General features: G+C 41.2%; 1 protein-coding gene across 13 annotated transcripts in view; it reads right to left on the reverse strand.

The window, feature by feature from the left end:
* Positions 1-12156, reverse strand: part of SGCD (sarcoglycan delta) — a 376562-nt gene that overhangs the window by 68502 nt on the left and 295904 nt on the right. For all 13 annotated transcript variants that reach the window (XM_061456832.1, XM_061456830.1, XM_061456825.1 and 10 more), the window contains one exon: positions 3180-3281. In XM_061456832.1, the coding sequence (XP_061312816.1) occupies positions 3180-3281 (102 nt within the window). The remainder of the gene's footprint in view (positions 1-3179; positions 3282-12156) is intronic.

Consider the following 12156-nt stretch of genomic DNA (forward strand, 5'->3'; position numbering starts at 1 on the left):
AATCTCAAGATAAACTTTAACCTCATGCAGTAACAAGGTTAGGTTCATTTGAAATCTCTGATGCTTAGAGACAGGCTCCTAATCCAGGAGACACTACAAAACCAGTACTACTGAGCCAGGACTAGGATGGGGAAACAAGAACAGAGACCCTCATTACATGAAGAGAGATGGATTTAGAGGGTCAGGGAAAAGGAAAGCAAGTCTGGGCAGTGTCATCCCTGAGAAATGAGGCAGCAGTGGTGCAGAAAGAAAGTGGCTGGAAGCAGTTTTAAGAAGCCAGTTCATGCTTGTGATTTTAATGGCCATTTCTCCAGCACAGGTCTGAACCATGTCAGTCCAATCCCTCTGCTAACATTTTTGAAGGGACTCCCCAAAAGATGTCTTTGTTGGGTCATCATGAATGGCATGCCACAGTATGACATATTCAGTTCTTCTTGGTGTAATTTCCCTTGCAATGAGTTACCTTCCAAAAGGAGCACAGCTACAAGCAACAAGAGTATCCAGAAGGTGATGAAGGGAGCAGTGCCTACTATATAGACCTCTTCAAGGCACCCAATCTCTTGGGATGATTTGAGGACTTTTCCTCCTCTCTAAACCTTGGTCTTCCTGCCAAATTAATTTGGGAAAAAAGAAAAAAGAAAAAAGCATCCTCTTTTAAGTGGAAAATCCAAAACTACCTTTAAACCATAAGGCACAGCTGCTAGGAAAGCAAGTGTGTGATTTTAGTTACCACCTTCATGGGACTTAAGAGATGCAGCGGAGAAGAAGAGGCACCAGTGACAAATTCAGGCTTTCAAGAATTATCACAATTCATGTTTTGGAGATATTTTGGCAGGGATTGCCCAGCTCTGCCTGCAGCAGAGCAGCGTGGGGACCAGCACTGAGACACAAGTGGGAAAACCGCCTACGTGAAGGTCATGGGACAGCAGCCACTTAAAGCAGTTCTTCACATGCCATTTCCATGCAGCACAAACACCCCTTCATCTACTACACAGAATGATAGTGAAATTCTATTTGTTGGGGTTGTCTGTGAAAGTTTTCTATAAATAACCGGCATCTGAAGGTCTTTATATAAAACCATTTTCTATTACCATACACAACTCTTCAGTTGTTTAATTAAACAGGTGAAAAATATTTTATGGCAGCTTATTTCTGGGATGCTCTTTATTTTACCAGTATTTGTCATCTTGTTTCTGTTACACTTTACATATTTAAAGCTGAATTACACACTTGTGGAACCCAGAGAGGATTACTATGGACTTACTATAGATGTTCATCTCTTGCTGAGTGCTGAGTTTGACACTGTATTTTAGCAATATTCATCAAGTTCAGGAACCGCTAGCATGCTTTCCTACAAGAGAATACTGCCTTATACTATGGTTCTTTGCAAAAACAAAGTATTGATTATTTAATAGTATTTATAAATATTTCATAACTATCAACCTTTGATTCACTGCAACCCTTGCATTTACTTACAGGAGCAAGGGAATTTGCTTACAAGCAAATTCACACACAGCACAAGAAAGCAGAAGTTGATTGAAATCAACAGAATTGCCCCTGTCGCTCCCTGTCCCTGACAGAAACTCCAACATTATTGTGAGCATCCTGAAAGCCAGCACAGGCTATGCCAGTTTAACTCCACTGAGAAGTCAGAGAAACTCTACATATGGTTTATGTAAATATATAGTTAATATAGCATCTACTGAAGCCAGGAGGGATGCTCCAACTCACTAGCCTGTAGATCAGACCTTCTGGCTTGCAGCAAGATCCCTCTCTGACTAGCAGCAAAAATAAACCTGAAGGAAGGATAAAGGAAGGAACACACAGGCCTCACCATACATTTCTTGTTCCTTGCATTCATTAAACTGTCAATGGTGTGGAAACCATGAAATGGTTTCATAATCTCAAGATGGGGACACCTTTTGTCCCCCTGGCCATATTAAAATGTAGATTAATATTATAAAATAAAACAGCAAACTCCCCAGTAGCAAGAAGTAGCTCTCAGTTCTCTTAGTAATCAAATATTATTTCAAGCAATCTAACTAAAGAAATGTATGTATCAATCAGTTTGTCAGTGTATTTATCAAACTGAGTTCTGTACCCTTCCCACATATTTTACATTACAGTCTATGGCATGTAAGGTCGTGCACTTCTGTTTTGATTCAGGGATAAAAATGCTAATAGACACGAACATTTTCTTAGCAACTTTTCTTCCTAAATAATTATCCATGTTCAAATCAATACTTAGCTATCTTACAGAGGTTACAACCTTCAATAATTAAATTGGATATTCTATTGGCTGTTGTGTTGATTACGCTACAAGTTCCAATTTCTAAAAGAGCACTGAAATGCTGAGATAAAGGGATGTTAACTTTATTTAATTAGCTATCTGCCATTGTTATCAAAGTGGAAGGTTGGCATCTGACTCAAATTAACACTCTGGATCAGGAAACAAGACAGATGACATCTTCTGAGAAGGATCCTGGACACTCTCTGTAATTGTTTCAGTTATTTTAAAGCTGCTCAGGACAAACAGGACTGCATTTGAAAGAGCAAAAGTCACTGACAGTCAATGAAGTGCTCCTATGAAAATGTTATTTCAATCACACTTGGGTTCTTTCTCATTTTCAGTTGTTAACATCCTTGCCACTTCTGTCAAGCAGTCTCTCTCCTAGCAGCACCGAATTTTAACTGCACATAATTTTAAAACTCAAAATGAAATAGAAATAGGACTGAGCACATAATACAGGTTTCTTGTGTCTGCTAACAACAGATCAGGTCCTTGTGCCAAGGCATCAACTCTGCTCCCTGCAGAAAAGGAGTAACTAGTTAAACAACTGCCTGCCATCCCTCTACCTCGGAAACATTAGGTCTCTCATTTGAGGGTTGTTTGTCATTTATCTTGAAAGGAGACAAAAGGACAATCTGAAACCTCAGTGGTGCTGGAAACATTTTAAGTGTGGCTTGCACAAACTAAACCCACATATATCAACTTTGCAATGCCCAGAGGATATAGTACTCAGATGAACTCCTCAAAGGACACTCACAGTCTCACTCCCCAAATTACATTCGTATAGAGTGGCCTAAGGAATTATCCAATAAACACACCACTTTGACACTTCATGGTTTCTTACAGTTCGTGCTATAGAAATGTGCTTATTCCTTTCCCAACAACTTACTGGTCTTGACCGGATTTCTTTGGCGTAGAGAGGTTTCAAGAATTCTGAATCTCCTTCAAGCTTTAGACCCTTTTCTGTGATTCTCAGGTTCCCCATTCCATCCTAAAACACAGAAAAGAGAAACAAAACAACCCCATTAGTTACAATTACTAAAATCACCAGGCTGCCAATAGCTGATTTTTTTTTTTTTTTCCATAGCATGTAAAAGTACTGGCAGGCACCACAGAATGCAATTACTTGTGTTATCCTTTTAGTTCTGCTTCTGTGAAAGAGTATTCTATTCAGAACAATCTTCAATGCCCCCTAGTAAATGAAAGATGTTCTTTTAAGCTACTCATCTCTACCCAAAGAGAGGCAGCGATGCTCTGTGTTAACAGGAAACTGTTGACTGTAATATTCACTGGCTAACTGTATATTAATATAATTTCACATTCATAGCAAAACCATATAAAGACTATGTGATTAATTCTACTGAATTCCATAAAGAGAATATCTGATTAATTCCACTGAACCGACAAAATAGGGTTTGGCTATGTAGGAGTATTGCAATAAAATGTGGGAGAGAACTTAACCGCAGTTATTTGGGGAAACCTCTGCAATGCATGGACTCTTTGGTGGGATCAGCCCTTAGAGCAAAATAATGTGGAAACCTGTTTAGTTTCAAGTCTCACAGTCTTTCCTATGGCTTTGACACTGTTAAGATGCTACACGGCTTCACTGGAATATATATTTATGCAAATATTTGCTGTGGGAGAAGCAATGATACTACAGGAATATCTTTCCAAGACACTGCTCTCCTGTGTTGGGCTAACTCCTGACTTTTTTCTCCTGCAATGATCAGCTCAGGATTGGAACCCTTGCTCTGCTCTTGCACAGCTGAAGCACTTCCCAGCAACCTGAGCCTCTATATCCAAACGTTTGGGCCTCCTAAGTCATTACCATACCCTTCAAGCAACCACTGCAAAGTCCATTGGCCAGGCATTAAGTAACTGGTGTAATACGTGTTTCTGTCCTCTCCTCATCTGGATTTCATAGTTACAGCTATCAGTCCTCACCCTCTCCCCAGTTTCCACCACTCCCTACACTTCCATGGCAAAAATCTTCTTGTCAAATGGCATCAAGGGTTGGCCGCAGACCTCCAGCAGATGACCATAAATAGTCTCTTCTCTCTGCAAATTGCTAAGTTATGTGTGTCCAACAGGTAATGAAACATTCGACAAACCATAATAGCAAACACAATACATGTCAAAATTGAATACGATTTTTTTGTATGGTTTTTATGCAATAAGACAGGTATATGGATACACTGGCACAGAGCAGAATTGGACCAAATTGTGTTTCACCTTTGACTTGTGAAAGTCATAACTTTCACAAAGATGAGGGATTTAGTTTCATGTAGGCCACAATTGTTTAGAAAGGGGTGTATGTTAAGAAACATGGTGTGGGTGCAGAATTGCACAGGTAAAAGTATAATCAAAACCACATCAAATTCAAGGTATTATTTCTAAGATTCAGGGTGATTACCAAAGTCTGCTGGGATTGAGGAAGGTTGGGTTTATTTCTGACAAGAAAATGGTCTGAAGAATACTTTTTAGCATAAATTTGACTGACAACACTGGGACTTGAGACTGATGGTAGCAAAAGCTATGTCTCCGCATGTATAAATTAAGATTGGGAAATGAAGAAAAACTGGGTAGGCAAGAACTGCTCCAACAATCCTCAAACATATCCCTTAAGGAATCTTTCCATGACCTCCCCCCCGCCCCCATTTCTCCAGGCTACAGAAGCAGAAGGATGATGCTACATGATGCCTCAAGGACTCCACAATAAGGCAGGATACAATAATCACAAAACCTGCATCAGCTGAAGCTCAGCATGGGGAGGACATCGCAAGGAGGGACACACACATCAGCACTTCCAGGTAACACGATTCATATTACAGTAAGAGAGACATTGAAACCAAGAGTCACAAAGGCTACAGGATGGCAAGCGTAGTAATTTAGAGGAATTACTGATTTGTAAATATGGACATGCCATACAGACTCTACAGCATCTCATCATGCAATTTAGGGACTCACTGAGAAGGACTAGGCTGCCTTCTTAAGTGCTGGTAGGCAAGTCCTTAAATACTGAAGTTCCAATCAGAAGAGCTAACTCACAGTTGTTTGGGGGATTTGTACTTGGGTAGAAGATCAAGAGAGGACCAGGAAAATCCAGGAAAACTACATGCATTGGATATACATTTTGTAATCCAGCTGCAAAAAATAAAACATCTGTCTACTTCCTCTTCCTCCCAAGGTGTGTGCACCTCCAGCACTGGAAGAAGAATCACTGCCACTGAAGGTGAATGGCTAATCCAAACAGATCTGCATGAACTACTGCCAAAAGGCATGATCTGGAGGGATAAAAATCAAAGACATAGCCTGTCTCAGCAATGACACTGGTCACTTGCCAGAGGTTCTCCTGTTCCAAGAAATGTTCCCAGCACGTACCCCGCTGAGCGAAGACTGTTCTTGCCAGTGTGCGGTGTCCTATGAACAAAGGAACTACCAAGCCTGTGGGACAAAGTACATCAAGAACACATTTGATATATATTATATAAGCAGGCGCACTCTCCTACAAAACCAGTGTGTTGGAGAAAAAGAAGTACTTCCCCATGTTGCTGTTCTTAACTTTCGATCCTTCTCAACCTCCGACCCCCAGTCCTTCCTCTCCTTCTGTGACTGCCAAAACTAGTAAGAGACGCACTTTCCTGGTGGTTGGGATTGGGATGCAATGCTTAGCACTGACTTACCACAATTAACTTTCTGCTGCTCATGTTTCTCAAGACGGAAGATAACAGCTTTTTGTAGTCAAAGTCTGGGTCAGCAGGTGAAAAAACAAGCAAGGGTTGTAATCTGAGTTTAAAGTTAATGGGGATACTGGCCTCATATAGGACCATCATTACTAAATCATACTTATTATTTCCCATTGGAAATAAATAAGCAGCTTGCAGAATTATATAGAAATCCCCAAATACAGATACATTAGAGAGAAATCACTGCATGGAAGACTACCTCACATATTGTTTTGGATAAAGCATCTTCATCCTCCCTAAATTATATGGTCTAGTAACAAATAAATGTCATATTCTGCTACAGAGAATATATATGAAAGTTCCTGTGAAATTTCATGAACCATGACCTATAAAATGCAGCGGAAAGCTTCCCAGAGTGACAGACCACAAGTTTGTGTTAAACATTGCGTCTATGATTGGTTTATATCCTTATCTGCCACTCTATTGCTTATGAATACAGGGGAAAAAAAAAGGCAGTATTGATTATTTGATACACAGACATCTAACAATCTTTGTTTCTCCCCTTTTTATTAGTAGGTGGCTCAGCAGTGAATGAATGACTTTACTGTGCAAGCAACAAGCCAGCTTTCGGAGAGTGTCCAGGAGGCGCTCCAAACAGAAGGCACGCTCCAAACAGGAGGCACAGAAGTTGGGACTTCTCCTTTATCCTCTGCTTTGAATTATTTCGCTTTCTGGTAGGGCATGGTGAAAACTTTCACATCAATTTTACCATCTATACCCCCTCTCTTTTTATGCAATGCCTTGTAATGGGTAGGCATAAAAATTTATGTGCTATTGCTGACTGCTCTGTGTTGGAAAAGGCTAGCAATGGTAAAATCCCCAGGAACATAAATGTCACTTTGGTGATGCTGAATGAGAAAGGATTTTTTTTTTTTGCAGTAGCTTGAGAAGCAATTCAGCTTTACAATCAATTACAAATGATGGTGCTAGTGTTAGGAGAATAGCCCAGCATTGCTGCTATCTGATCATCAACGCTCCTGTCTGCTTTTTGGTCAGCAATGTGGCTATACATGTGGGTAAAGCCTAGGTTCTTTCTGTTTTCCTTTCTAAGAGTTGTGTATCACTTTATTTTCTTTTCTAAATTGTACGGCTGGTAGCAGGGAGATTCAGTTAACAGAATACGAAGACCCAGCCAACCTAACCAAAGACACGTAACAGCTGTGGTAAATACCTGGAAGTGGTATTAGCTGCAGCAGTCTGGACTGCTTACACACAGGAACAAAGGTAATTTTCAGTGGCATCTGCCATTCATTTATTAGATCAGGCTGGGCTCATGCCACAGCTTAACCTAGTCAAAAACCAAGGTGGCAATAACATGTATTCACTATGGCCTTCTATGCCAAGATGCTTTGCTCCTTACAAACAATAAGTTCAGCTTCTCGCTCCTCTGTGCTCCCTCTGTTCTGGCATTTCTGAACACAGAGGCAAATTTGCTGTTTACTGAGGTCTTTTAAAGTATTTTAGGGAAACAGATCTCCAGCTGTCTGCCGGCCATCACAGGCATGGGTAGCTTCCACATGCTTTTTCCTGCACCTCCATCCCTTCCCAGTTAGTCTCTGCACAGCAGGTAAGCATTTACTTTTTTTACTAGGAATAAACTGAAGTTATGTTTGGCAATGTCCTGTGGGAGAGAATTACTTTTAGAGACTGCTCATGTCAGATGGCTGAAACACTTGATTATCGTTGCTTGTATTATTGATTGCTGTGCTCTGCATCGCTTCCAGATATGTGCAAGTTATTACACAGCTCAATACATCCGCAGTTAGAAAAACAACAAATGCAAGTGACCTGTTTTTTTTCTTCCCCCACTGGGAAGATTTCTCTGCTGTTCTTCTACCTCTCACTTGATATTAAATGTTTCCAGATTCCCCAGATTTAAGGACGGTATGTTCCGATACACATCGTTGCCAGTTCTTCACAGCCTCAAACACCTACTTGCTCTAACAGGATCTGCCCTCCCTCCTTCTCCTCATTTTCTTCAGTTAATTTGTCAGCTCAATAAAGATCCCAGCACCAGTCCTATAAAGTTAAAGCTGGTTACACAGCACAGTCCCGAGCAACATACACTCCAAGGTAAGGAGACGTGCTACAGCTTCTCCCTCTGACAGAAGACCTTGTTTTGAGACCTCACATACAGACTCAGGTTTGTGCAGACAATAGAGAAAAATGAGCCAGCGTAGTGTTACACAGTATATACGATCGCATCCTGTATGCACAGAAACAAGATTCAGAGCTTATGCTTTGAATTGCCCCGTGTCCACAACCGGCATTCGTCTCCCTCTTCTTCTGTCTGTTCACTGACCTCAGATGTCCCTGTCAGATGTCTTACTGGTAGTGTTTTCACTGTGTGTGGCAGGTAGATGTCTCAGCGTAGGATGGCTGTGCTGAGACATTGATGGGTGAAGGAAGATGACCCAAAACTTCTTGCATCACTGTGAGACAGTATATATGCCCCCTCCAGGGCAGGAGCGAGACACAGATGAAGCACAGATAAAGTCTTTGCACTAAACCAACATTATAAATTGCAAGACGAGCAAGCAGCTAACTTGCTGTTCCCTGCAGAAGGCTCCCTCCTGAAGCTGTAAGAAGACACCTCTGTATAATCTCTGATGCTGCAGTAATCAGTCACAGGGAGACATGGAGTTGAATGAGTAGAGGCCAGCTGCGGGAGTCACCCACTGGAAAATGACCTCTAGAAGCTGCTGTTAAAGTTGTATGAGCTATGTAGGCACTTTTAGCTCCTTCCACAGGTGTCAATTCATTCGTGATAGCTACAGGCTGTTAACTTATGAAGGAATTATGTGCAAGTGGAGGAAACTGCCTGCAGACCATTGTGGTTAATGTAAAATCCAGCCTAAACCAAGCCTATGCAAAGCTCAGAGCCCTTTTCCAGTGGTAACTCCTGTTTCTGTGAGTTCCCCTGCATGACTGCAGAAAAAGAGGCAGAAGATGAGAAGAGGGGATACAACGCAGAGAGCACAAGACCTGAGAGGACATCTCACAGTTACAAAATGAGCTGTGATGCAGAAAATCGCGATTTCATTCCTGTCAGACTCACAAGCCACGATGGTGTTAGGGATGCCTTCCACATGCACGTTGCCATAGCGCCTTTCCCCTCTATCTGTTCCTTCCACACCGACCGAGTGCTTACCAGAGCCAAAGCCATTTATTATGAAGACTGCTCGAGGAGCCTTATGAAGCTGTTGTCTAAGGCAGAAGAAACTTACGCACCGGCATTAGTGACAGCTAAGGAGAAAACTCAAGAAGTAGGAAGCACAGGATCAAATGCAGTTTGCCAATTACTGTTTCAAATAAGTTACAACTGACCAAAGCAACTAAATCCCATCCCTTGAAACAATTCCAAACTAGTGTTGGAATAAATTCTAAACAAATCATTCAGCCAAAGCTTGAAGAAAGCTCAGCTCTGGATTTACTGCATATTGCTGGAACTACTTTGGACAAAAGGTATTTCTTTCCAAAGCAAACTGCTAGTGAGTTTACTCAAAGTATGATCATGTGTGGCACAACAAAACCATAGGATTTCTACATAATAATCCTCTCCATTTGAGAGTACATTTTTCCAGCAAAAAAGATTATCAGACCTTTTGGGGAAATGATTATGAATCCCAATGTTGTTACTACAACACCACCATCATATGCAGAATTCCTCTCTAGGGTAATAATTTCCCTTTCCATTGATACAGCGGGGAACAGATTGAAATTTGCCTTTCATGCCTCCCAATACTCTGTTATGGAGCACTTTGGCACTGAAGCATTATAAAATGAGCCACGTTCTTTTGAGCATTTTTCCGCTTTTTTGCTCCAACACAAATAGCAAGGTTTCATATCTCACCACCAACATATATTCCAAACACATCCCTTGAATTCTCCATCTTTTTAGTCTAGCTCATTACCATAATTATGCTAACTAGAAGGGAAAAGTCCCATCCTACGGAAATCTGTGCTCCTTCAGATGTAAGAAAAAAGATTCTTATAACTGTAGGAACATGTACTCTTCTAATGCAGCTATTTAATAATACAATCAACACATAAATTCACTGTTGCAGAGGTTGCAGAAACAAGTTTTATAAATGATGGCCTAACACTCCTGAATTATGGTAGTGTGTCAATCACTGAATGAAGCATAGAATAAACACCTTTTCAAACTCTAAAGATCTTGGACAGGACATGTGCATCGCTCCTGCAGGTTACACCAAAGCTGAATTGAACTCACTCATGCTTATATGGTTGGAAGAAGTTTCCAGGGAGAAGGAGGATTATTTCTTTCCTTTCTCTGTCTTGGTGGATCCCTTTTGTGTTTGGTACTTACATTCTAAAGTCAGATTTTTCTGACTAATCCACTATCTAGCAACCCCCCTCGCCCTACATTGAGGTGGCAGATTAAGGCCTGACAGAAAGAAAAGGGAAGCACCAGCTCTCATGTGGCTTTTCTGAAGATGAGCTCTTGAAATGAGGCCAATTATTAGGTCATTTTTGCCTGATGTGAACATGCCAAAACAACTCAGGGGCTCTAATTAGAGCATAATACCAGGTCTGCTCCAGGAAATGAGGCTCATGCACGTACACTGGGGTTTCAAACCCCTGTTCAAGATCCACGCCAACACTCAAGATACCAGAAATACAAACACAGGTAGAGAGACCGAGCAGAGCTGTGACTGCTCTCACACTTCTCATCTATAAAACACATCTGATGATCCCATCTCAGCAGACTGATTTACAGGCTACAGGGAACTTGGAGGAGGTGCCCGTTGAATGCACACAAACCCCACCACACCTGCATTATATACTCACTGCTATGGCAACATGACCCTCTGAACTTACTATAATCATGATGCAAATCTGTATTTTCAGTTCCTTTATTTACTCTCCTTCACTATTTTCTCCTCTATTTCCAAAAGCCAAAAGAAAACAGGGTGAATGGGGAGGAATATTTTCAATGCACCTCAAATAATCACTTCTGAGCCCGGATTCAGCTCGTATTAGGCATTTAGCTGGTAAGCCTGCATTTGGAAGGTAATCACCCCATGTTACCTCTGAGGTTGGGGAAGAGAAAAAGGCAATGGAGTCCACATCGTACCCAAATCACTCCCTGGAAGTGCTTCTTCCCAGCTGCTGTGCAGCTCCTCCAAGGTGACTTAGGCATCTTTGCAGGCTGCCTATAGTATATAGGTGGTATAAACACAGACCTCAGTATTCAAACAGGAAATATATGGGTTGCCAAGCAAAACAATAAATAGCTATCATGAAATAAAATATATTTCCAAAGCATGATTTTAACTATACCAATGTAGAGTGGCTTCAGGGACTATTTTAATGATTTCTTTTTTTTTTTCTTTTTAATCAAGACTCATACTTTCAGTAAGAGAGAGGAGATTGGGCACATTCAATTTATTTGCACAGGTTGGTAAAAAGAAATTTGCTTTAAAATTAAATTCTCTGTGTTAAGAGGAATCCATAGGCTCGTTGTTAAGAAGCTAAGCCCTCATGGCTGAGGAACCACCACTGAATTTTTATAGCTCTATTTGTCATAAAAATATATGATTTTGCTCTTTCTCTATCAGAATATCCCGAGAAATAATTTCAACTGTCTTCCAGACTTATCTGCAGTGTGTATATGACGTTGTTAGCAAGAGAGGCTCTGAGGAGAGTAAAGAAAAAGGGAGAACTGAAAGCGCTGCTGCCAAAGAGGCTGAAATAAGTATATTGCTGCTATTGCTTTTTGAATAATTACCATCAAATAATTATTTATAAAGGAAAATATATGGCTACGTTTGCCAGGGCAAATGGTAGGTAGGCAAAGAATGAGATCAGATGTCTGGAGTGCATCTATTGGTTTTTAATAGCTCCACCGACTTACACCTACCTGGAACCTGGCCCTAGAGCAAAGAGGTAGGAAATGGAGGGCTTTGCACAATGCCTGTGGCTGTAAGGCTGCAGGTCACAGAATGTGGAGGAAACCCCAGCTTGCACTTACTGTGCCTTGTTGGGCCGGGGAGGGATGCACGGACAAAAGCAACCAAGCCCCCAGGGCTTTCCCTAATGCTCCGTGATGGGCTGTGGGGGGACCAGAGGACAGAAGCTGTTTCATCCCTTGCCATC

This window comes from Pezoporus flaviventris, unplaced genomic scaffold (assembly GCF_033815535.1).
Source record: "Pezoporus flaviventris isolate CSIRO_AGI_PZ_B2104156 unplaced genomic scaffold, CSIRO_AGI_Pfla_v1 ptg000023l, whole genome shotgun sequence".
NCBI lineage: Eukaryota > Metazoa > Chordata > Aves > Psittaciformes > Psittacidae > Pezoporus > Pezoporus flaviventris.